Source organism: Apiospora kogelbergensis, assembly GCF_038363985.1.
Source record: "Apiospora kogelbergensis strain CBS 113332 chromosome Unknown utg000008l_segment0_segment0, whole genome shotgun sequence".
Classification (NCBI taxonomy): Eukaryota; Fungi; Ascomycota; class Sordariomycetes; order Amphisphaeriales; family Apiosporaceae; genus Apiospora; species Apiospora kogelbergensis.
In genome coordinates, this window is record NW_027117425.1 from 2554800 (window position 1) to 2577364 (window position 22565).

The following is a 22565-nucleotide window of genomic DNA, read 5'->3' on the forward strand; positions in this document are numbered from 1 at the left end:
TCAATACTCAGGTGTCTATTGGTGTGTAAATGCAAGACCAATTGGTGTAAATAGATTGCCATCGAGCACATGGCCCCCATGCGACCAGCCTCTATCAGTAAGCACTTTGCTGGACACACTCAGTCTTCGCTCGCCACCCCCGTGCGCATGAACAAGTTGGGCGGCAGCTCGCGGTCGCGGAACTCCTCGTCGACCTCGTAGACCAGGTCCCCGCGCCCGGGCTCGGGCCGGAACCCCAGCCGCGCGTACGCGTGCCGCCCCATGGCCGACGCCTCGGTCGTGGCCTCGAGCCCGCCGCGGCGGCGCGCCTCGTCCAGCCCCACCGCACGAGCGCGACCGCGACGCCGCGCCGCTGGAACCGCGGGTCGACGGCGCAGATGTCGAGCGTGAAGGTCGCGGGGATCCCTCGTCCTCCCTCCGGCGACGACGAGGAAGAAGAACAAGACAGAGACAAAGACCGGACGTATTCGATGCGTCGCCGCACCAGGCTCTTGATCATCTGCGCGCAGAACCGCCGCGCGCGCTCGTCGTCCGGGTGCAGCTCGTCGAGGAACGGCGGCGGGTCGTCCTTGGGCTCGTCGCCGAGGCCGTCCACGAAGGACAGCTGGCACCAGATGGCCATGCCGGCGACGACTCGCTTCTGGGCGTCGCGGGGGTCCGGCACCGTGGCCTTGAGGAAGACGGCGTTGGGGTCTCCGGCCTGGTTGGTGGTGGTGGACTGCCAGCGCTCGACCAGGCGCGCCACGTGTTCCTTTTTCGCCTGGGGCGTGTCCCAGCCCGGGTTCATGGCCGTCCTAACATTCCCTCGGCGTTAGCCCTCACGAAGTCTATTGGAGCAATGGGAGCTCTCCAAAGTGGCTTACCAGATGGCGTCGTTGATCTGGCGACCAAAAGCCCCGCACAAGACCTCGTACCCCGCGGCGAAGTCGTCGGGACTGCTCATGAGCTCAATCCGCACGTCGGCAGCGCCCCCATCCTTGTTCGGTGTGGCTTCAGCCATGGCTAGCGATAGTGTTAAGAAAGTATCAGAAACGGCTTGCTTGACGATGCGTACAGTCGGATTCACCGCCAGATGGATCGTTCCCAACGAGTTGTCGGATTATGGTGCTTTTCTGGGGATTCTCGGCTGCGCGGTAAACCACGGGTAACTGCCCGGGTTGACGAGCGGACGGTGGACCACGCCCGCCATCGAGTCTTGGCATCCGAGCTAGAGTCCACGATAGCACAGCAATGGACAGTGCCACTCGACCTTCTTGGCGTTTTGTCTTTACTGTGCTAAAAGTCTTGTCATGGCAAAATCTTATTCTTTTCTTTTTCCAATTTGAGTGGAGAGTTTGATATCTATTGAAACTATTCACAAAGCTAACGACACAACAGCAGAAATCCCCAAATTCCCATCAATGGTTTTGCATGATGACCTGGTTTCGCTTAAAGAGGCGTCTCTAAAAGCTCCTCCTTCCCAGTGGCGGCTTTGCGCACATCCCTCTCTGGCTTGGCATCCAGGGGCTTGTCCAGGCCAAGTCGTTGGCGGGTGCTGTAGGTGGCGATTCCGCCGCTGGGATCGGCCTCGGTAATCAGCTCCTTGCGACGTGTATCAACGAGGAGGCGGATCAGGTCGGGCCGCATATAGTGTCCGGCAAAGTCAGCCAGCACCTTGGTCAAGTGCGTCTCGTTGAGGTCGATGTCGACGAACAGCAGACCGTCAAAGTCCTTGGTAGGCTTGACCACGAGGCTTCCATCCGGTCGGTAGATGCGGGCATGGCCGTTGTACGGGGAGGGGTCGGTTTCCGGCTCGACGCCCTCGGGGGTGTTCGTCTTCAGACCCTCGACCGACAGGCGCTGGAAGGGGGCCAACGTCCATGTCGCCGTCTCCAGGGCGTACTCGGGGGTGACGAAATCACTGGCCGTCTCGGAATAGTTGGTAGCCGGATCGGGAGCCACTTGGCGTGACACTTCGGGGTAGATGGGCCAAGCTGCGATGTGCACCTGTTCGCCCTGGCTGACGTTGAGGCACTTCAAGAACGGGTTCATGTTCTCCCAGCAGTTCAGCTGGCCGAGACGGCCGAGCTCGGTGTCGGTGACGCTCATGAAGGTGTCGCCCGAACCATCTCCGTACACCAGCTTCTCGACATGTGTGGGCTTGATCTTGCGACGGTGGTTAATGACGTCTCCCGTGGGCGAGATGAGGACCTGCGCGAGGTAGAGTGTAGCGTGGTCGATCTCGGAAAAGCCCAAGGAGACGTATATCTGGTTATCGCGAGCAGCGCGGCGGATACGGCGCATCTCCTCCGAGTCGACCCCGATGGAGTTCTCACGATACTTCTTCAGCATGGGCAGAGACTGGAGGTAGGTGACCTTCCACATCCAATACGGATATCCTGGAATCCCTAGAAGCACTCAGATTTAGTCTGCCGCTCGGAGTACTGGTAGCGATATGTAGGGTATGACTTACAGACTTCAGGGAAGGCAACCAGCTTGCATCCTGCCTGGCCAGCTTCGTTGATGAACTTGATGGTCTTCTGCACACCTCCCTCAAGATCGAACCAGCAGGGCTCGGAGGTGACCTATTGTGCGATTGTCAGATTCCAGAACATAGCGGGTCTTGGATATGTGTGATCACTTACGGCGGCGGCCTTGTACTTGGTGAGAGGCATAGTGAAGGGTGGTGAATGGTGAATGGTGAATGGTGAATGTTGATGATCAGGTATGTTTGTTGTAAGTGATGATGTTGTTATCGGACTCCAGGATAAACTCATTAGGATGCGTGATGGTCTGTTATTTATGTATTCCAGATCTTTGGCCAACGCGCATGTATCCGGACGCATTGGCAGAGTGCCGCGCACGCCATGGTTGCAGCTCACTAGGCCTCGATCCCGTCACCTCTTCGGTGTCTGATGGCGATGATGGTGCGATTCGGGTGTGGCCGACTGCCTGTGTGGATGACGGTGGATGGTATGTGCAGCATTTGGCCACCTAGCATACAGCGTGTATCAGGCCAAGGAGGATGACGAAAGTAAATCGGCGGCAATGCAAGCCAAGCCAAGCCACAGAAGCCGTGAAGTGCGGTGCATGCGGAACAGTTCGGATGGGCTCGCATGATTTGTCCCTCCCCGAATCCGCCCGATGCGCGACTTCAAATCCCTAGATCAGGGAAGGTGGCTGGCCAACAAATGCCGGACGGCCTGTCCCGCAATTATGGGCCGTTGAAACACAAATCCCGAGGCGGGGGTCCGTGTTCACCACGCAGCCGGGCATCCCGCCGTTGCACTACTTTGATAGGCCGTAAGAAGAGAGGGAGGGTAAGGTGACAAGACTCACTCGACCGGTCGCCTGAGATGCGGTGCTAGCTGGTTGATGTTGTTATGGGAGGCTCTCTGTTCCCAATCTCGTTCTACTTCTTCAATCACGAAAAGAAAGGAACGCTTTGCAAAAACCAAATCCCGGCAGGATACGAGTCGGCCAAACACACCCAAATGATTCCAAACACCGCTCGCAGGACCGGTTTCATATTTCTACTACCTTCAATGATGTCTCCGACACAGGTCGGACAGCACACACACTCATGAGAGGCCCCCGCTGCATGGAGCTCCATGAGAATGGATTGCCGCCTTTCACTCCAGTCATTCGGCCCTGCTCAGAAAGAAACAGGAAGTGGCCTCTGGAATTCGCATCACAGCTAGGAATTCAACCTGAACTGATCCCCGATGCTGTCCGTTTGTCGCTCACTTCATAGCATAAAAGCCACCTCAAATCCTTCCATACTGGTCCCCCAGGATATTCAGGCAATCCCAAAGACTTTTAGTGCACCTCACTCGACATCATATCATGCCTTCCTTCACTGTATTCAAAGGTACCAAAGATGGCTACCCCAAGAAGAGTATTACCACCAGGCCCGACCAGCTTAAGGGCGATCAGGTTTACACGCGTATAACTGCTTCAGGCCTTTGCGGAACTGACCTTCACTTCGTGAGTTGATCGCCTGTCCGCCTACCGGACTGCACACTAACACCGCACCCAATCGCAGAAACATGTAGACATGGTATTGGGTCACGAAGGTATCGGCGTCGTCGAGGCCGTAGGCCCCGAAGTCAAGGACCTTAAGAAGGGCGACCGTGTCGGCTGGGGCTACGAGCACGACTGCTGCGCGCGCTGCCGGGAGTGTCTCAAGGGCAACGAGTGCTACTGCCCCGAGCGCGCCATGTACGGCGACGCCGACCTGGACCAGGGAAGCTTCGGCTCTCACGCCGTCTGGCGCGAGGCCTTCCTTTTCAAAATCCCCGACGGCCTTAGTGACGAGGCGGCGGCGCCCTGCAGTGCGGCGGCGCTACCGTCTGGAACGCCCTGCGCGCGTATGACGCCCAGCCTACCGAGACGGTGGGGGTTATGGGGGTGGGCGGCCTCGGCCACTTGGCCATCCAGTTCGCCGCGAAGATGGGCTGTCGCGTCGTCGTCCTAAGCGGTAGCGGTGCTAAGAGGGATGAGGCGATCCGTCTAGGCGCGCATGACTTCATTGTGACCGACCAGATGGAACTGAAGCCTACCTTTAAGTTGGATCGGCTATTGGTCACCACCTCGTCCATGCCTAACTGGGACCTGGTCCTGCCGCTGATGGCGCCGGGGGGTACCATTCAGCCCTTGGGTATAGCCAGCGGCAACCTGGTAATCCCATACCCACCCCTTCTGCAGGCCGGTATCACGATTCAAGGTTCCGTTGTCGCGCCGCGTCGCCTGCACCGCCAGATGCTGGACTTTGCGGCTCTGCATAAGATCACCCCGGTTATTGAGACCTTCCCCATGACCGAGGAAGGGATCCGTGAGGCTATGCAGAAGCTTGAGAAAGGTGACATGCACTTCCGCGCCGTGCTTAAGAACTGAAAAGGTGAGGATCGCAAGGGAGGGCTATGATATAATGCCGATGCCGATGGTTTGATGTCTGATACAGGGAAACGAATCGTGTATAAATACAGGAAGAGAAAGAGCTACTCATACTAATGGTCCAACACCAAAACTGAATTGACCTTATGACCCAAACGAAAATTATGATTACTGCATTCATTTGGAGACCACCGACATCTGACCTCTTCCAGGCCTTGAACGGGGGTGATTGGGCCTATTGGAAGAGAACCAGCCGAAAACCATTCTCTTTCGCCTTCGCCAGGGTGAAGTTATACCAGGTCCGGCAGCATCCTTATCATCTCGTCACCTAGATGCCAGTACGTGCTCCCGACGAGCATGACGAAGACGAAAATCCACTGCACCAGCATCGCCCGGTGTGTCTCGGCCGCCGAGTCTGTCACGTCAACGTACCACCTCTTGGGCTTGTCGTCGAGCACGTCGTCGTTGTCGTCCACCTGTGGCGCCGCTGTTTTGGCCGCTGTGCTTTGGCTCATGATCAACGTGTTTTCGGTCAGCGGCTATTGAACTTGGTATGTTCGGGTGTGCTCGGTGGGAGCTGGTCACACGCCAATTGGTGCTACTGATGGGTGCAATTAGGTGACAGGATTCAATGCAGTCGATGGATTCGCGCGTGTGGCGTGGTTGCTTGACCGACCCTTGCGGTGCGAGACAGAGCCGCGGGGTTTGGTGAAGCAGTTATGATGGCAAGCAGATGTCCTGGCGAGCCGGCGCTGCACGCATGAGCTAGGCGTGTCCTCCCCGATGTCGGCAGTGTGACATGCACGTCGTCAATGCGGGCTTTGGAGCTCTTCAAGTTGGATGCATTGATGATTGAATGGCCGGTGAAAAGTAGTCGTTGGGCAGGAAAACGGCATTATACACAGAATCTCTGTCTGCACTCCCCCACCGCATAATTGGTTGGTCGGCGTGTCCGCTTGCGACAACAGGCTCTTTCTTGGACACGGGCGGGCCCGGCTGGTCGTGGTTTCAGCGGGATTTGGACACAAATTACGGCCGCCGGGATTTGGTTTTCAACCCCGGAAGCAGTCAACAGGTTCCCAAACAGCTGGGGCATTTCAAGCGCCATGTTCGTTGTAATATATTCCAATCTTCCGGCCCGCAACTTCGGAATTATATGGGGTTCCTTGCAAACACCGCATTTGCCATCCTTAATCGTGCCTGACTTGTCGTACGAGCGACAACTCAGTCGCCAATCCCTAATCCCGCCGTCGGGAGCCACTGCGCAAGTCTTGGCCATGGTATATTATACCGCCGAGTCCTTTGCTGCACAAGATAAATATGCATCGTTGACGCAGCAAGACATTGATACCCCAAATCGCCTCTCATCCAGCCTTTGACGAATACACTACCACCTCATCCACTTGCGACTTTTGACGAGCTCTGGCTACCCATTCTATCAGACACAGATCCTTGACCATGCCCTCCCAACTGCTCCGCGTCGCCGCGCAAAAGACTGCATCCAGAACCATCACATCCGCCCTCCGGTCGCAATCAAGGACCCTGCCGCGGACAGCCACGCGCCACTTCAGCGCCAAGGACCTGGGCGTCCCGACCGAAATGTTCAGCGGAAGTGCGGCGCAATGGGGGGTGGCCTTCAGACACGGTGTGTCGCCCGTGGTGCTGTAAGTAACCGTCCTTGTGTGTGCGCGCCCTCGGCCCGGTCTGCGGGAGTCCTTGCTTTCTCTTGGCTACAGGTGGTCTCTTTCTAACGACGTGCGCAGGTTCCTCCCCATGGCGGCAGGCGTCTTGTTCTGGTGGTGGCCGGTCGCGAAAGGCATGATGCTTATTCGCACAGGCGGCATCAGCGGTTACTAGGTGTCGGAGTTCCGCCCGCTGGGCCGCGATGGCTGGGTTCTGGTAAGAAAGGCCAGCAGCCGGGACGGAGAGAAGTGAGGTGCTGTGGAAGACGCGGCTAGCTTGCAGCGACTTACACGCAGGCGGGGCCTCTGGGATTGCGGCAGCCTCAGATGACCGACCTGCCAAACAAAGTCTATTGATAGTAAAATTTTAATTATCCGAATTGCCTATGTTTTGTCACTCGAACCCCTGAAGTAGAAGCATGACTAGTTGACGACTTTTAGAAGATCTCGCTCGTGTGGCGACCCCGCGAGTCAACGATGCTGCTCTGAAAACCCCTGAATGGCCCGGCACGCCAGACCAGGCGACAGGGCGCGGGGCAGCGCATGCCGCCGCATCGACCTGCTAACTCAGGAACGCGGCGCCCCGGGGTGTCATCGGATGGCAGGCCCACAGTGTATGGGAGTGCCTACTTTGACAGCCAGCACCTAGCTACTGGTTAGAAGTGCATCTGATCCTAATCGCCCCCAAGGTAACTAAATCCCAAATCAGAACCCGGCAGGCAGTGAGAATGCGAGGCGGTTTTAATCCGATGCACGGGACGTCAAGCCAACACACTGACGTGTGATGTTGGTTTTAAGGGGGTTGCAAGGTCTTGGCGTTCGAGGTGCTGTGGCGTCCCGCTAACAGGTCTGTCATGTGAGCCTATCAGAAAATGCACGAAAGATCAAGTCTGTAATGGTTTCTTGCAGTTTGAAATGTTTTGTAATTTCGCATGAAGCAATTGCTTCAGGCCATTTCTTGATAAATACAGTTGGTTTCCATTTCCACCAATCCGTCGCGCTTCGCTTTCGCTTTCCAAATGTTGGGGGTATATCCGTCGCCGCATCAAACCAAAGTTCACCAGAAACAAACGCCCTTTTCTCTCCATCGCTAAAATGACTTGGAATGCCGGATTCTGCCCATTTCAATATATCCCCCCGGAGTCATGCCAGCCGGGGGGCGACACGCGTGTCGTGGGTATCTTTCGCTTTCTCCAAAAATCATTCGAGCTTGTAGTTGCTGGCTTATGCTCTGAGGCCCCAAAAATCCCCTTCTTTTCCCGTTCCGTCCAGTTGTTGTTCGCTTGCCGTTTGGCTAAAATGGCAAATGATGATAGTGTGAAATGATCCCGTGCGCCGTGCTTCGTAATGCAATTGTAATTGATAAAAGATGAGTTTGGTGTGAGAGAAGCGCTCCTAGCTTCAAACACAGCCGGTAGGAAGAAAACGGTGCTGCATGGCGACAAGCAGCTCAGCTGTTGCGGCGCAGGCTGCCGGAGATGCGCTCCAGGAGGTTGGAGCGGACGCTGCCCGAGGAGCGGGAGCTGGCGACGCTGCTGGCGTCGGAGCCCTTGCGCTGCTGGCCGGCGGCGGCGCCCTTGACGAAGGCGTTGCCGGCGCCGCCGCGGCCGACGTAGCCGACGGCCTTGGCCTCGATGTGGCTCTGCAGCTGGTATGACTCCTCGAGGCACATGACGGGCCGCTGGGCCGAGGCGTGGGCGTTGCCGGCGCCGCCGCGGCCCGAGTAGAACCGCCCGGGGCCGCTGGGGCGCGGCGCCGTCGTGATGGGCGCCGTCGCGATGCCCGTCGCGGGCGTCGTCTCGGGCGCGCGGAAGAAGTTGCCGGCGCCGCCGCGGCCTGAGTGCGTGAAGGAGTCCTTCGCGACGGTGGGGTGGGGCTCGTTGACGGTGAAGCGAGGCATCTTGTGTGAGTATGTGGTTGTGGTGTGGTTGGTGGCGGGGGCCCTTTCGTGCGGAATTCGGGGTAGATGGCTGATATGTGTCGGTTTCTTGTTTCAAGGTTCAATCAGAGGGATCAGAGAGAAGTGCGAACAATGGGCAGAGGGAGGGGGCGGAGGATATTATATTCATCGTGGGGTCGTAAGGTAAGGGGGGGCGTTGTCTCGGGGCTTGTTAGTCAAAGAGAAATTATTGTACCACCTGAGGGTTCTGGTTTGGAGGGTGGAGAGCCAATGATGGGCCCCGTGCCCGGCTTGGGATTGCCCGAAACAGTAACCAGGCAAAAAGACAGCAAATTTCTCAGAATTTCTCAGAAGGGCGCTTAGCAGTTAACGGCAACAAGGTGGAATCCGGGGTAGCTGGCCCTGCTGTTTTAGTGGCCCGCGTGATGCCCCAGCGAGCAAGCCATTAGCTACTCATTAGCTAACAGCAATGCCCTGGCCGTCACAAGGCCTTGGCCTGGGTTTTGCTCAGCAAACCATTACCCCATAGTTTCCCTCCTTTCCGACCAGGGGGGGTCTGGTCCTTTTCCTGTCGTCAGTGCTAGAGTGTCACCATGTCTCTGCTGACGCTGCAGGTACGCACTTACAACCAACTAAGTACTGTTCCTATTCCCAGCTATTCCTTCTGATTCCGTCCAATGACACAGATGCCCTGGCCTGGCTGACCACACTCGCGCGCTACCATTGGCCTGATCGATCTCATCTCCCCATCCCCATCTGCCCCGATGCACCACAGCCAGTAGACCACCTCACGATGCCGTGATTTTCCCCGGTGATGGTGTCGAGCCCAGACTGGCGGTGTCGTCCCACAAGCGAGACACGGATCAGAGGTGGCCAGAAAGCAATATTCCTTCCATGCTGGGTGACACAGCAGCATTTGGAGTAAGCAAACAAGCCTTGCACTTCCGCGGAGACTGCCTACTTCTCTGGAATGTACGCATTCACCAAGCGATGCTGCGTAGATTAATTCATGGCAATGGCGTGCACGACGTGTCACTACGCTAATTGACCAAGTTGCGCCTGTGGCCCCGAGAAAGTTTTTCTCTTCCTCGCAAAGGGCCGATGCAAGACTGGTTTCCGTGGTGCTCAGTAGCGTACGGGATCAGCCCGCCCCAGTCGAGGAGAATTTTTACTGCAATCCTAAGCGCTAATAACCTTTTTTTCTCTTTTCTTTTCACAGAAGAAGAGGGGAACAAGAAGAGGGGCGGCAGGCAGTTTTCCAGGGCCTTACCCCATTTGCACAGCAAGCGATCGTGGAATGCCCGATGTCGATCTGCCGCCTGACCAGACTAGCGAAGGAATTCACTCCATGTCGCGAATGCCCTCTGCTGTCTGCCTTGATTCGAAGCAGAAATCTCCAGAAGATTGACTGAGTTGACGTGTCGACGGCTCACCACTGATCAACTGATGCCCAGCGGCATTCATCCTTACAGGCCTCTAGCCTGGGGGGCGGATATGGCCGTGGCAAAACCCGACCGACTGAATGACATCACACGCTGACTACTTACTACAATACGCCGCCTCGGGTTAGGCGCTCTCCGTCCCGCTGGAAGCCGCCCATGGAACTTTTTGGCGGTTCTGGACTCGGACTAGGAACAGGAAATCTGATGTCAGCCGATGCACAACTTTTGCTGGTCTCCTGATGTGATGTGGACTCTGGGTCCTGTTTGTAATTGCAACCTGATCCACGCAGTATTGTCGCCCATCCTCAAATTGCAGCCACCAATTGAAATGATTCTCCCACGGCAATAGGAACTTCAAGTCACAGCCGAGTTTGGTTTCGTCGATGATGCGAATGCTGTTTTTAGAGTTCCCCGGACATGGCTTAGTCGCAGGCACAACGCCATTTGCCTTGCGTAGAGGGCAAAGGGGTTGAGGGGTAAGGGGCTACGGTTCAGAGTGTTGAAGGCCCCATCTGCAGCTGGTACTGGTTAAATTGACCGCAACAAAATTACATTCATTACATTGCTAGTTTGGGGCTGTCATTTCCCATCGCTGCGTAAAATCAACAAAATCCACACCACCGCCTCATTTGCACGTGTTCCATCATTGCATTGCTCATTGCTCATAGCTCGTCAGTCGTTACTCAGCATCGTTGCACGGGTAGGTACGCGCCAGCCTCAGCACCTCCTCGACCTGCGTGTATCTCGTCTCCCGCTTCACCGAGCCCCCGACCAGCGCCGACGGCAGGAACTGCACGAGCCAGCCCAGCAGGGCGCTCTTGCCGCGCCAGATGCGCGCCGGCGGCGCCGCTTTCCCTCGGTCCAGGTCCCGCACCACCGCTCGTGCCCACTCGGCCGGCGCCATCCACTCGCCGTCGTACCCGCGGCGCATGATGCCCTCGACCATGTCCCTCGCGGGGGCGTAGATGGACTTCTCAGGCAGGATGAGGGCATTAGAGCTGCTGCTGCCGCCGCCGCCGCGAGGGCCAGTAACACTACCGCCATTCTTTTCGGCGACCGTGCCGCCGCCGCCGGCTGGAAACAGGCTGGTGTTGTTCGTGATCAGGTTGGTGGGGCCCACGGCCCCGGTCTTGAGCTCGACGACGTGGACCCCGAACGCCTCGAGCTCGAGGCGCATCGTGTCGCAGAGCATGGCCATGGCGGCCTTGGAGGCCCCGTACACGCCGTAGAAGGGGACGGGCACGGTGGACGCGACGGACGTGTTGACGACGACCACGCCCCCACACCCGCCGCCGCCGCCGTTTCCGTTTCCGTCGCGCCCCCGCCGCCGCGCCGCGGACTCGAGCAGCCGCGGGAGGAACGCCTGCGTCACCGCCAGCACGCCCCAGACGTTGGTGTCGAAGAGGGCCTTGGCCTGCGGGATCGACACGTCGGCGACGGGCATGGTCATCATGGCGCCGGCGTTGTTGACGAGCACGTCGAGGCGCGGGACGCGCGCCGCGCAGCCCGCGATCGACGCAGCCGACTGCACGTCCAGCGGCAGCGTCTCCAGCCCCGGGCGCGCGGCGGCCACCGCGTACAGCTGGCCCATTTTGGCGCCGTCGCGCGCCGTCGCGTAGACGTGGAACCCGGCGTCGTGGAAGGCGAGGGCGAGGGCAGAGCCCAGGCCGCCGTCGGAGCAGCCGGTAATTAACACAGTGGGCTTGATGTTCTTGTCTTCGTCTCGTTCGGCCATTGCAGACGTGAAGTTTTAGTATATTGGTATTCTAGAGTACCTCCTAGAAGCTCTTGCTACCCAGATATTAAGGTAAGTTGGTATCGGGAAGTGGACGACAGGCGGGGTTGAGTTTCAATTGATAGAAGTCCATGACGCAAAGAACAAGACGCATTTGAAAGATAGTGACGCGGGGTGAAGTGCCCAGGCAAACAAGCTTTCTTATGTTTGACTAGTAAAGATGTTTTTGTACTTTAGGACAATGAGTTCGTTCGTCTCAAGTTTTTGGTTTCATGTTGGAAATGCCATGCTTTCTACTACTACATGCTAATATGGTACGAAGCAGCACCACTATTCAGTCGACCGTCTCTACTATACTGAACTAATATACTGGGAAGTTACGTAATGCGAGACTGGAGCGGACCTCACATCCCGCAACATCGTTCTGCTCATCACAAGGCTGCTCTGGGATAGAAAAGGAGCACATCTACGATTCACAGTGGTTTAGATACATATAGAATCTTTGAATACATAAAAGCAACATAGCTCACTCCTACATATCAGAAGTATGGTTCTTCCAACTTACCACGGACCTTATGAGATACTTTATGATTGATGTGGCAGCTCGTCCGGAGCTCGCTGCCGAACTCCGAGCGGATATAGGGCGTGCATTGCGAGTGGACGGGTGGAAGAAGGCCGCTTTGAATGAGATGAAGCTGCTAAACAGTACGACCAAAGAGAGCCAACGACACAAACCCCTCAGCAGAGGTGAGTATTTACTCCAAGACATATATATGCTCTCCATACCAACCCCCCGCTGGAAGAATTGTATGGGTAATGGATGGTACCCATAAAGACGTATAAGCACGCCTGTTGCGCCGCCTCGTGACCGATACTACCGTCCTGTCCGGCGGCGTTACCCTCCAGCCCGACGACCGGACCATCGTGGGCTCGCAGGTGTGCAAGATGGACGAGGCCGTCTACCGGAACCCCGGGAATCTCAAGTCGGATTTGTTCCGGTCCCAAGGTCACGCGATGAAGTTGATGAACTCGATGATCCTCTATCCAGTCCCCAATGGCGCAGCTACGCAGCGCTTCGCCGCTTTCTCGCCGCTGGTCACCGAGGAAACCAGCGTCTCCGGAAACTGAGGTACGTAATGAAGACATCCTGCTCTAGCGCCCGTCTATATACTCAATGCAGACTAATTTATCCGTGTCTAATAGTCATTCCCTTCGGGCGTGTCGCCCCGATCCGCAAGGACCTCATAAACGCGATAAAGTCGGCACAGCAGGATGGAAACGACGGCACGAACAAGTTTTGGAAATGGACTGAGGGGCAGGTAGGACAGTACAAATGAGGGGATATTCTCCGAGGAGGTTAAGTCCAGTAATACGATAGTAGTGTAGTGTTGGCTAAATATGAATAATCTTGGCGCAACACGAACCTGAGCGTGTCCAAAATTGAACTTGACCAGCCTCTGTGCATACTTGGACGACATTGCGATCGGAATAGGAAGGTAACAGACTCGAGATGCTGAGCCAGTCTGCTGACCAGATGTGTTTCGTTTGGCGAAACACTCGACAACTCACTCAGTCCACTATGCTTCGCCTATATCGAGTTGGGGCATTGACAAGCGACTCACTGCCCTCTCGATCCGATTGCCTTGTAACCTTGAGGACACCCACCACGGAGCTTCCCATTTAGAAATGCTCAACCATCCGGTTGGCTCGCCATGAAGCGGTGGTTTGCCGCTTGTAGGCTTTGGGCAGGTCTGTCTATAGATAAAGTCTCTTGAATCACCATCCTTGTACGCCTTACTTGTTAGCTTGCTTTTACCCACTCGAAATCCATTCGCATATTGCGCAAACGAACGGCGACGGGATGTGAAAGCAGATGTCTTGTCTCTGAAATGCGATAAATCGTGTTGGTATCTGAAACGCGTTTCCACTTTATACCTCTGCGAAGACCAGCGACGCATAAGGCAGCCGAGTCATGTTATAGGCACTGCGCATACAACCCCTGAAGCAGCCACCCCTGTTCGGCTACCACCCGATCGAGGCGCATCCCTGTCTTCTTTCTTACCCAGCGAGCGCACTGGCCCAAACCCACGAACAACCACTGGGCGAAGCCGGTCCCTTCCGCAGAGCCGCAGAGCCAAGTTCAGATCCGCAGGGTTCCTAATCATCTGCAGGCCATGTCAATCAAATACAGTTTGCCAGGCAGCTCGAAAATAGAACCAGATGCCTGTCAACCCCCATCTTTGGACGACGGAGAAGGAAGGCTTAGCGAACCAAGTGGCTGCGAAGTTTCGAAACAAGATGCTTAGCAAACAACGCAGCGAATCATGGTATGCGGGCTAGGCAGGCTGAGCTATATCGTGCAAGCGGAGAGTGCAACTTCATATACCATCGTGAGTTATTATTAGATTTCAGAGAAGTATGAGTCTATGATAGAACAACTGCAAATCCTCTATATAAGGGCTTCATGATCGACCCGAAGAGACAACTTTCCTTTCCTCATCACTCACCAACAACACCAACAACATCCTCTTCCACACTCAGCTTCACTTCAACCGCCTTTGCGCCAGTCGCCTTCACTTCCAAACTCACTTCACTTCATCACTTTGATACCCAGTTTCAACTCTCAACCTTTCCAACCCTTTCACTCTCCCACCCTTTTTCCACCAACCAACCAACCAACCATCAAAATGCAGTTCTCTCAGATCGCCACCCTCTTCCTCGCCGTCGCCACCGGCATCAACGCCATGCCCAAGTTCAACTCCACCCACATGGAGCCCTTTGAGCTCCACGCCCGCTCCTGCGGCGCCGGCCTGCTCAAGGGCAAGGCCCTCAAGGCCTGCCAGGGCGCCTGCAAGATCGCCTGCAACGTCATCCCCAACCCCGTCGGGTCGGCCGCCTGCGCCGCCTCGTGCAACCGCAAGCGCGCCGAGCCCGTCACCGAGGCCGAGATCGCCGCCGCCGAGGTCGAGCGCCGCGACATCCTCGAGGACCGCGCCTGCGGCATCTTCAAGGGCAAGGCCAAGGAGCTCTGCCAGAAGGGCTGCTCCGGCACCTGTGTAAGTCTTTCCCTTTCCTCCGTGCGCCTCTGGCTATTAGCTAACGCTTCGAGCAGTCCATCATCCCCAACGCCGTCGCCAAGGGCGCCTGCCAGGCCGCTTGCAAGCGCACCAGCGAGCTCACGGCCCGCGACCCCGAGCCCGCTCCTCTCACCGGCGGCCAGGTCTGCCGCGGCGCCTGCGCTGTCACTTGCAACTCGACCGTCCTCGCTTTGATCCAGAAGAAGTGCCTCAGCGTCTGCGTAAGCAACCCATTCCGTCTCCTGGATAGTAGGAAGTACTTTACTAACTTCGTTTTCCACCACTACAGAACGGCAAATGCCCCAAGAACTAGAGTACCGACTGGTAATCTATCAAAACAAGCCAAATTGGCTTCTGGCATGCCGCATATGGCCACTTTTCGGCTTTTGCGGCAATCTTCTCTATATTTCTTCACATTCATTTGAGACAATTTGGAAGCATATGGGCAGCGGGGTAGCATTTTGATGATTCCTTTTTTTCTTTTTCTTCTTTTTGATCAGACCATTTGGTCTTTTGGTGGATTCTATCTGATTTGATATCATGGCGGTCTGGGTCTGGATGCTCTAGGAGTTTACCCGGGATTGGTTCTGTACATAGCATTCTCTGGGTTAAGAATACATGCGACTTTCATGGAAACAATGTGTTCCGCCCGTTCTTGCACATTGACATGAGATCACACTATGATCAAATCCACGTCCGTCACGATGCGCATTCAACAACAGCAAAGCACGGGTCCGATATAGAGCTCGCCCAGTGCCGGATAACCCCACCTCCTCCACAAGCCGGAGTGGACACTAAAAGTGTATAATACCCCTGACCACTGAACCAAGGAATGCAGTATGCTTGCTGTCGTTGCAGTGCTAAGTCGTTAGACCGTGGGCGTAATTAATTAGCTCGGCTCGGAATCAGGCCAAGCTTTCGAGATATATACAGCTGTTTCTCGTGCTTTATGTCCCAGGGAAGCTTTGATTGACCCGAGCTACCGATCGTCTTCACCATGATCTTTTCAGCCCAAGCCATTCTGGCTCTCGTGCCGTTCTTGCGTCCGATCCATGCCTCTCCTGTTTCTGCCGCCGCCGGCGCCAGCAATGCGACGGCAATGAGGACCTACAACAACCCCATCCTGCCGGGATGGCACTCGGATCCCAGCTGCGTCTTCGTCGCCGAGGGCATCTACAGCAACACGACCTTCTGCACCACTTCGAGCTTCATGTCGTTTCCGGGGATCCCGCTCTACGCGAGCCGGGACCTGACGACATGGACGCTCGCGGGCCACGCGCTTAATCGGGCCGCCCAGTTCCCCGAGGTCCGCACCGCAACGAACCAGCAGTTCGCCGGCATGTTCGCCAGCACGCTGCGGCACCACGCGGGCGTCTTCTACCTCGTCTCGGCGTGGGTCAACACGGCCATCGCGCTGCCGCGGTTCGTGCTCTTCACCACGACGGACCCGTTCGACGACGCGGCCTGGTCCGACGGGCGGTGGATCGACACGCCCGGCTTCACCATCGACCCGGATCTCTTCTTCGACGCCGACGGGTCCGTCGTCATGGCGTCGTCGGGCAACCCCATCATCGCGTGCCGTCTCGACCTGGCCACGGGCAAAGCGAGCGAGCCGTGGGCCCTGTGGAACGGCACCGGCGCCGGGTCCGCCGAGGGCCCGCACATCTACCGCAAGGACGGGTGGTACTACCTGCTGGTGGCCGAGGGGGCACGCAGCTGGGGCACAGCGCCACCGTCGCCCGATCCAGATCGCTGGCCCCCAACGCGACGTGGGAGGCGGCCCCGCGCAACCCCTCGTCTCGAACCGGGACACCGACGAGTACTTTCAGACCGTCGGCCACGCGGACCTGTTCCAAGACGGTTCGGGCAACTGGTGGGGCGTCGCGCTGTCGACTCGAGGCGGTCCGGCCCTGTACAACGACCTGATCTTCCCCATGGGGCGGGAGACGGTTCTGTATCCCGTCTTGTGGCCCGCAGGCCAGTGGCCGGTCGCGGAGCAAGTCCGCGGCACCATGAGCGGTCCGCTGCCCCCGAGCGTCGGAGCTGTGGCCGAGGGCGAGGGCCCCGTAGTCGGCTCAGCCGACGCCGTGGACTTCGAGCCGGGCACCTCGATCCCGCACCACTGGATCTACTGGCGCGCCCCCTTCGACCCGAAGACCATCGCCATCTCCGCCGCCGACAACGACAGTGGTCCCAGAAACACGCTGATCGTCGCTGCGTCGCGCGCCAACCTGACGGCCGACGCGGCCTTCAACGCCAGCCGCGAGGGGCTGAGCGCCGTGTTCCGGCGGCAGGAGCACAGCTACTTCCACTTCAGCGTCGACGTGCGCGTGACGGCCAGCATGGTCGGCGGCGATGAGGGCGACGAGCTCGGCGTCTCCAACTTCCTGAACCAAGACCAACACGTCGACATCGGGATCGTGAACCTGCCTGCATCTGCCACCGGCGACACCGCCAACGCCACCAACCCGACGCCGCATTTCCGCGTACGGGCGCACTCGGTGCGGTACGCGCCCGTGCCCGAGCCCATCGTCACGCCCATACCCGGCGCATGGCTGGCGGACGACAACGCAGTCATCCGCCTGCGGATCTCGCCGTGCAACGAGAGCCACTACGGGGCCTACGCGAGCCGGGTGGGCGGCCACGGTGAGACCTTGTTGCTGGCCGTCTACACCACGGCCCTGCTATCGGGCGACGGGGCGGGGACGGGGGTCTCTTGGGTGTCTACGCCACTACCAACGGGGCCACCAACCATGGCTTCGACGCGTATTTTGGCCGGTGGCGGTACGAGCCGGTGGCGCAGGTCATTGATTATGGCGTCGTGGTGCCCGTGGAGGGGGATGCAACAGCACATGCGGAATGAAGCGATACGATGTAGAAAAAATCTTGGATAATGGTAATTTATTTCAACTTGATTATGCAGCTTACCACCTGTTGCGCAAACAGGTGAACCGTAGAACGCTCAATGACGGCCAACCTTGCCGTGTTCTGATGATGTAAGGAGGAAGGCGCACTCAAGACAAACCACCTCCATGAGATCCTCCGACGAATATCTCGATATTCCACAGCACCCTCCCTCATGCCGCCGTAGCCGCACAAGCCCACTCGGTCCGCGTCGACGCGACCTTGGCCGTGGAGACGGTGTGGTGGCCGCCGAGCGGGCAGTGGGGCACGTAGTAGGTGAAGGAGAGGGGCGCGAGGGTGCCGACGGCGCAGGCGCCGCAGGCGGCGGTGCTGGTCGTGGTGACGGACGTGGTCCAGGTGGTGCGGCCGCAGACGTGGGAGTGGAAGCGCGTCGACAGCACGGGCGTGCACGCGCCCGCCGCCGTGTCCGTCACTACCGACACGGAGCCCTCGGGCCACGCCGGGTCGCAGAACGGGTCCGGCTTGCACGACGGGTCCTCGTCCACGGGGACCTGGGTGGGCGCGGGCGCGGGCGCGGGTGCGGCGGCGCGGGCGGCCATGACTTCTGCGGCGGCCGCGGTCGCTCGGGGCTGCATGGGGGGCGCAATCAGTGCTGCCAGGGCGCCGGAGCTGATGTACAGCCCGAAGACTGCGAATGCTTTGGAGACGTGCATCATGGGGACGGACTGTGTCGGATTGATGGGGACTTGTGGTGCTCAATCACTCAGGGGCAGTGGGTGTCAAAAGAAGGCAGCATCCAGATTTTATAGCTGAAGCTGTACATCTTCTCCTCTTGCTGCTTACTACGAGTTCGTGTTCTTTCACTGCTTACTCTTTCCCTTTGGCTGGTAAAGCTGAGTTGGCGAGGCACCGTTCGATTGAGCGGCACGTTCGGACGCTGCAGGAAAGATGACAGCCCCCTTTTAGCCTAAGCATGTACGTACTTATATTGGATGCATTCATGCAGCACCAACGCACCATTTTCTTGCAGTCTAGCAGTGTCTATGGAACGTTACTTGGGGGCTGCTTATTGCTGCAGGATACGATAGGCTGTAACAACCCTGGACGTGCGCGGAAAAAAGAAAATACCAATATTGCAGTGCCAAGCACTAGGTGGGAGAAGCAAATATCAATACGATGTTGCATATGCAGATTTGTTTCTGCATGCAGGCCTCGGATACGGATTGCACATAAGAGCATACCTAAACGAGGTCGATTATTGTAATTTGAAGTCGCCTTCAGACGCGATCTACCAGTCTTTTATCACGTGCTCTTGAAAGAATGTGGGAGCACGGGTTATGAATAATAGGAACCAATTGCCATTACTCCGTACACCTATCAAAATACCTAGAGATGAACATATTTCAACCATATCACTCCTAAACTAAGGAATCCCCTGCCTCATGCCTGCCCCTTCGCCTGTCCGTGAGGCGCAGGTCCCCGATGTTCTCCTGTTCTTTCCGCAAATCTGGCGGGGTACGGATAGAGTCAACACGCTTTTCCGTTCTCTCCATAATATCTTTGAACAATCTCTTGTCGCTGGCGCTGTTTGAGCCTGCGACCAACTCATATAACGCGATAACGGGTTTGATGATTGGGGCGAGAAGTGGCTTCATGGTGGGGTAAAACGCGACGGATGTTGACAGGATGATGACCACAGTAGAAAGAGAGACTGCACCAGATCACAAATTGTTAGTCCCCTTACTTTGGCAATGTCTGGGTGGCAATCAGAGGTCAGCAGCGAAGATATCTTACACATATATTTGATCTGATCGCCGAGCGTCATCCATTCTGCTTTGTTGATCTCCATGTTGTTCATCCCGAAGAAGGTTGCAAAGAACCCCAGGGGCAGCTTGTTGACAGCGCGTCAGGTTAGTCACGCATTTGGGTAGTCACCGACGCGAGAACCGCTTATTTCGGAACGAAAACTCACAAAGAAGATAGTGACAATAGTGAACGCCATGATGGCCCGTCCTTGCTTCACGCTCTCCTCGGCACGTCGGAGAGCAGCTTTCGCCTCAACAATAGATGCTTGCTGCTGTTTGAGCGTCAGGAACCCTTGGAGCTAGATTCATCCATGTGTCAGTCAGTCAGACCTTTGCTAGGCTTGTACAGAGGACGAAAACCCACCTGCTGGCATGTATGTAAAGCAGACTGCTCCAGCTCTATTATCTCCTCCCTTCTGCTCTTTACCAATTCCAATACTCCTTCGGCTTCATGGAGTGTTTCGTTTGCGATCTGGTCTGTGGCACATATCTGTTTGCCCTCTGGCGTTTCGGCACCACTCTCTTCCTTTTTGCCTTGTTTCCTGTTTTCCCTGGAGTCGAGCAGGTCTTCCAGTAGCCTCCGTATCTCGCCGACGTCATTGGTGTTCTCTGCTTGTCGCCCTTGTGGATGCGCAAGGTGGCGTATAAAGTCCTGAAGTACTTTGAGTTGATCGTTATAGATACGCTTCATCATCTTGAGCTCTTCGGCAATGTCTTGGGCTTCTTTCAGCAGGGCACCTTCAGGGTTTATATTCAAGTACCTGTCGCCAACGGCTTTTGGAAGCAGATTGAGGTTATTGAGACTCGTGTGGTGCCAAAATGTGTCATAAGCAACCGCCGTCATTTCATCCTGGCAACTGTCAGTGAGTGTGCCTGGCTCGATCGCAGGCAAGCGAAGACAACTTACTACATGAGCTATTGCAGATGCGAAGAGATCCATGACCTCTGGGCGCTGGTCACGAGGTCTTGTGCGGTCAAAGAACACACGGGAGCATTGGTCGATAATCATCAATGCTGGAAGAAGAAGTGGAAGTCAGTGTAGGATAGGGCCAGACTGTTAGGTTCCATCAGTGGCTTACCCAAATGCTGAATAGATCTGATCTCCACTGGCCTGGCTTCGAAGCGCTCTCTCAGGCTCTTGTGAACACCCGAGGGATCAGGCTTATTCCTACCCCAGCGCCTGGGGAAAGATGTGATGATCGTATCTACCAGTTGTCAATATCGTCTCAGAAATTCAGATCTTAGCAACCTACTTCCATCTAGTATCCAAAGCCACAGTTGATCGACCATCACAACGCGACTTTGCGATATATTCCACTTCTTATCCAGCGTGCCCCTGTAAACTACTTGATCCTTGTCTCTCTGGCTTGTGTCATCGAGAGTGACAAAGTAGTACTGATCGAGCGTGCGCCGGATGTGTAGTGGTGGATCCTCCGTAACATATTTCCGGAGAAGCCTTTCATCAGCGTCGTAATCTATCTGTTCAGCAACCTGAGCTAATGTTAACAGGTAGTTCGCTAAATGATGTCTTTGGACACGTTGTCAGCATTTGATATTGGAAGTATGGATCAGTATTTTGAGACATACCTCCATTCCGTTGGTTCGCTCGTCATTCGGCGTTTCGTAACTTCTTCCGTCTTTTGTCGTTTCGTCACTTCCTCCTCCTTTTTACGTTTCGTCACTTCCTCAACGGTACTGGCTAGAGTCGGGGTTGAGGATTCTGGTTTGGGGCGGTCAATAGCCTCGTTGATGACTTGCACCATCTTAGCTCTGCGGCTGCTTGTCTCCCAGTGCATGTAAGGTAACTTGAGCTATAGTCAGCTTTTCTCTTCGACAATTATAAACTCGGCTCTACTCACGAACAAAGCCACGTTCTTATCATTCGGGGAACCGGACGTTGAACCATCTGACAGACCAGTTAGTGGTGTTTATATGCGAATATATTGAACTGACCTCTTGGGATTATAGAACATTTGGACCGCATGTGCCTCGCATGGATTGGTCCTCCCTTTCTTGGCAATTCCATCATGGGCTTCTCAGCTTCGCCTCGTTGTGGCTTTGAATTCGAACTGTATGTTGAGCTTCCATGCATCTGGCCACGCCAGAACTCCCGCGATAGTAGTTTCTCTGTCTTCCTTCCATCTTGGCTGTATATGTGGTGCCTATCGTCAAGCTCCTGAGGCCTCTCATCGTAGTATCTGGTGATGGCTGTCTATTTGAGACACGGGTTGATTAGTATAAACGGACCTGCTATTTATCGGGACCCACGCTTACCTCTATCCATTTCATGTTGTTTGTTGGGAAATGAAAATACCGTATATGGTCTTTTTCACACGCCTCCATCAGTGGGTTATCCTCGGTGCTTTCCAATAGCTCATGTATTGGAACCTTTTGGTTGGGGAATTCGGATTCTCCATAACGCCTATGTTTGTATGTCACCCCCTCCATACGGGCTCATCGCCTTGTTCCATTTTGAAGTACATGGCGCACGCTTTGAGGCCGTAAAAGGGCTCAGAAATGCCATGCTGCCCTGAGCCACTATCTTCTTCGATGAGTTGGCCGTCTGTTGCCGCTGCTTGGTTTGTCGTTTCCGTTCCTCGGGGTAAGTCGACCTTGAGTGTCTTAAGGAATTTAGATTCATCCTCATATCTCTTCGCGGTATACCCTCCGCGCCTCTCCCAATCAAGGTCCTTCTCTCCAATCTTACGTTCCAAGACTCGTCTTTTCTTGATTTCATCCACCAAACCATTGCGATTCTTGTCCACGCACACCCGCCAATCTTTGAGATGTTTACTCAGGCTCTCGATCAACTTCTTCTTTTCACCAGTGGCAAACCGATTGCGGATCCCTTTAACACGCACAAGCTCGTGCTTAACTCTCTCACTGTGATCGGGGGATAAGCTCTCTTGTACGTTTTTCTTCTCGTCGAATCTAGCTCTCAAATACTTTGTCTGAGAATCGTGGGAGTGTTTCAAAGGCTCTCCTTGGTGCTGGTTCTCTGTCGCGTTGGGAGCGAGTTCCCGTCGACTATCTGGTTGTAATTCTGCCATCTCGATGGCTGAAGCATCTCTGTCGGCCGCCATTGCAGTTGCTTGGATTATGGTCGAGGTGGCCGGAGCATACGAGTATAACAGGTAAACCCTGCAGAAGATCGGGGGCTCTTTCCTGCCTTTTATATTGAGTT

The 22565-nt window shown here is 55.9% G+C and overlaps 13 protein-coding genes across 13 annotated transcripts; 5 read left to right on the plus strand and 8 right to left on the minus strand.

Annotated features, from left to right (window-relative positions):
* Positions 1–119: 119 nt before the first annotated feature.
* PG998_012756 (uncharacterized protein) lies at positions 120–1000 on the minus strand (the record flags this gene model as incomplete). Its single annotated transcript, XM_066879572.1, has 3 exons — positions 120–308; positions 329–794; positions 864–1000. The coding sequence occupies 3 exons, from the start codon at positions 998–1000 to the stop codon at positions 120–122; spliced, it is 792 nt and encodes a 263-aa protein (XP_066725956.1).
* A 428-nt stretch (positions 1001–1428) lies between these two features.
* On the minus strand, positions 1429–2654 carry PG998_012757 (Cyanide hydratase; the record flags this gene model as incomplete). Its single annotated transcript, XM_066879573.1, has 3 exons — positions 1429–2387; positions 2453–2564; positions 2625–2654. 3 exons carry the CDS (start codon positions 2652–2654, stop codon positions 1429–1431), a joined length of 1101 nt encoding a protein of 366 aa, XP_066725957.1.
* Positions 2655–3825: 1171 nt separating this feature from the next.
* PG998_012758 (GroES-like protein) lies at positions 3826–4875 on the plus strand (the record flags this gene model as incomplete). Its single annotated transcript, XM_066879574.1, has 3 exons — positions 3826–3966; positions 4025–4246; positions 4315–4875. 3 exons carry the CDS (start codon positions 3826–3828, stop codon positions 4873–4875), a joined length of 924 nt encoding a protein of 307 aa, XP_066725958.1.
* A 290-nt stretch (positions 4876–5165) lies between these two features.
* PG998_012759 (uncharacterized protein) lies at positions 5166–5390 on the minus strand (the record flags this gene model as incomplete). The annotated part of the gene is made up of 1 exon (XM_066879575.1): positions 5166–5390. The coding sequence occupies one exon, from the start codon at positions 5388–5390 to the stop codon at positions 5166–5168; it is 225 nt and encodes a 74-aa protein (XP_066725959.1).
* Positions 5391–6333: 943 nt separating this feature from the next.
* Positions 6334–6732, plus strand: PG998_012760 (uncharacterized protein; the record flags this gene model as incomplete). Its single annotated transcript, XM_066879576.1, has 2 exons — positions 6334–6539; positions 6639–6732. 2 exons carry the CDS (start codon positions 6334–6336, stop codon positions 6730–6732), a joined length of 300 nt encoding a protein of 99 aa, XP_066725960.1.
* A 1275-nt stretch (positions 6733–8007) lies between these two features.
* PG998_012761 (uncharacterized protein) lies at positions 8008–8457 on the minus strand (the record flags this gene model as incomplete). The annotated part of the gene is made up of 1 exon (XM_066879577.1): positions 8008–8457. One exon carries the CDS (start codon positions 8455–8457, stop codon positions 8008–8010), a length of 450 nt encoding a protein of 149 aa, XP_066725961.1.
* Positions 8458–10578: 2121 nt separating this feature from the next.
* On the minus strand, positions 10579–11634 carry PG998_012762 (NAD(P)-binding protein; the record flags this gene model as incomplete). Its single annotated transcript, XM_066879578.1, has 1 exon — positions 10579–11634. One exon carries the CDS (start codon positions 11632–11634, stop codon positions 10579–10581), a length of 1056 nt encoding a protein of 351 aa, XP_066725962.1.
* Positions 11635–12209: 575 nt separating this feature from the next.
* PG998_012763 (cytochrome P450) lies at positions 12210–12762 on the plus strand (the record flags this gene model as incomplete). The annotated part of the gene is made up of 2 exons (XM_066879579.1): positions 12210–12381; positions 12479–12762. 2 exons carry the CDS (start codon positions 12210–12212, stop codon positions 12760–12762), a joined length of 456 nt encoding a protein of 151 aa, XP_066725963.1.
* A 1559-nt stretch (positions 12763–14321) lies between these two features.
* PG998_012764 (uncharacterized protein) lies at positions 14322–15024 on the plus strand (the record flags this gene model as incomplete). Its single annotated transcript, XM_066879580.1, has 3 exons — positions 14322–14690; positions 14747–14932; positions 15001–15024. The coding sequence occupies 3 exons, from the start codon at positions 14322–14324 to the stop codon at positions 15022–15024; spliced, it is 579 nt and encodes a 192-aa protein (XP_066725964.1).
* Positions 15025–15708: 684 nt separating this feature from the next.
* Positions 15709–17605, plus strand: PG998_012765 (glycoside hydrolase family 43 protein; the record flags this gene model as incomplete). The annotated part of the gene is made up of 2 exons (XM_066879581.1): positions 15709–16407; positions 16460–17605. 2 exons carry the CDS (start codon positions 15709–15711, stop codon positions 17603–17605), a joined length of 1845 nt encoding a protein of 614 aa, XP_066725965.1.
* Positions 17606–17788: 183 nt separating this feature from the next.
* Positions 17789–18292, minus strand: PG998_012766 (uncharacterized protein; the record flags this gene model as incomplete). The annotated part of the gene is made up of 1 exon (XM_066879582.1): positions 17789–18292. One exon carries the CDS (start codon positions 18290–18292, stop codon positions 17789–17791), a length of 504 nt encoding a protein of 167 aa, XP_066725966.1.
* A 702-nt stretch (positions 18293–18994) lies between these two features.
* On the minus strand, positions 18995–19425 carry PG998_012767 (uncharacterized protein; the record flags this gene model as incomplete). Its single annotated transcript, XM_066879583.1, has 2 exons — positions 18995–19287; positions 19371–19425. 2 exons carry the CDS (start codon positions 19423–19425, stop codon positions 18995–18997), a joined length of 348 nt encoding a protein of 115 aa, XP_066725967.1.
* Positions 19426–19548: 123 nt separating this feature from the next.
* Positions 19549–22464, minus strand: PG998_012768 (uncharacterized protein; the record flags this gene model as incomplete). Its single annotated transcript, XM_066879584.1, has 9 exons — positions 19549–19680; positions 19746–20231; positions 20289–20395; positions 20461–20586; positions 20635–20909; positions 20969–21186; positions 21241–21287; positions 21335–21593; positions 21832–22464. Coding segments are annotated over 9 exons (2283 nt in total), but the record flags the coding sequence as incomplete, so codon positions are not given.
* Positions 22465–22565: the final 101 nt, after the last annotated feature.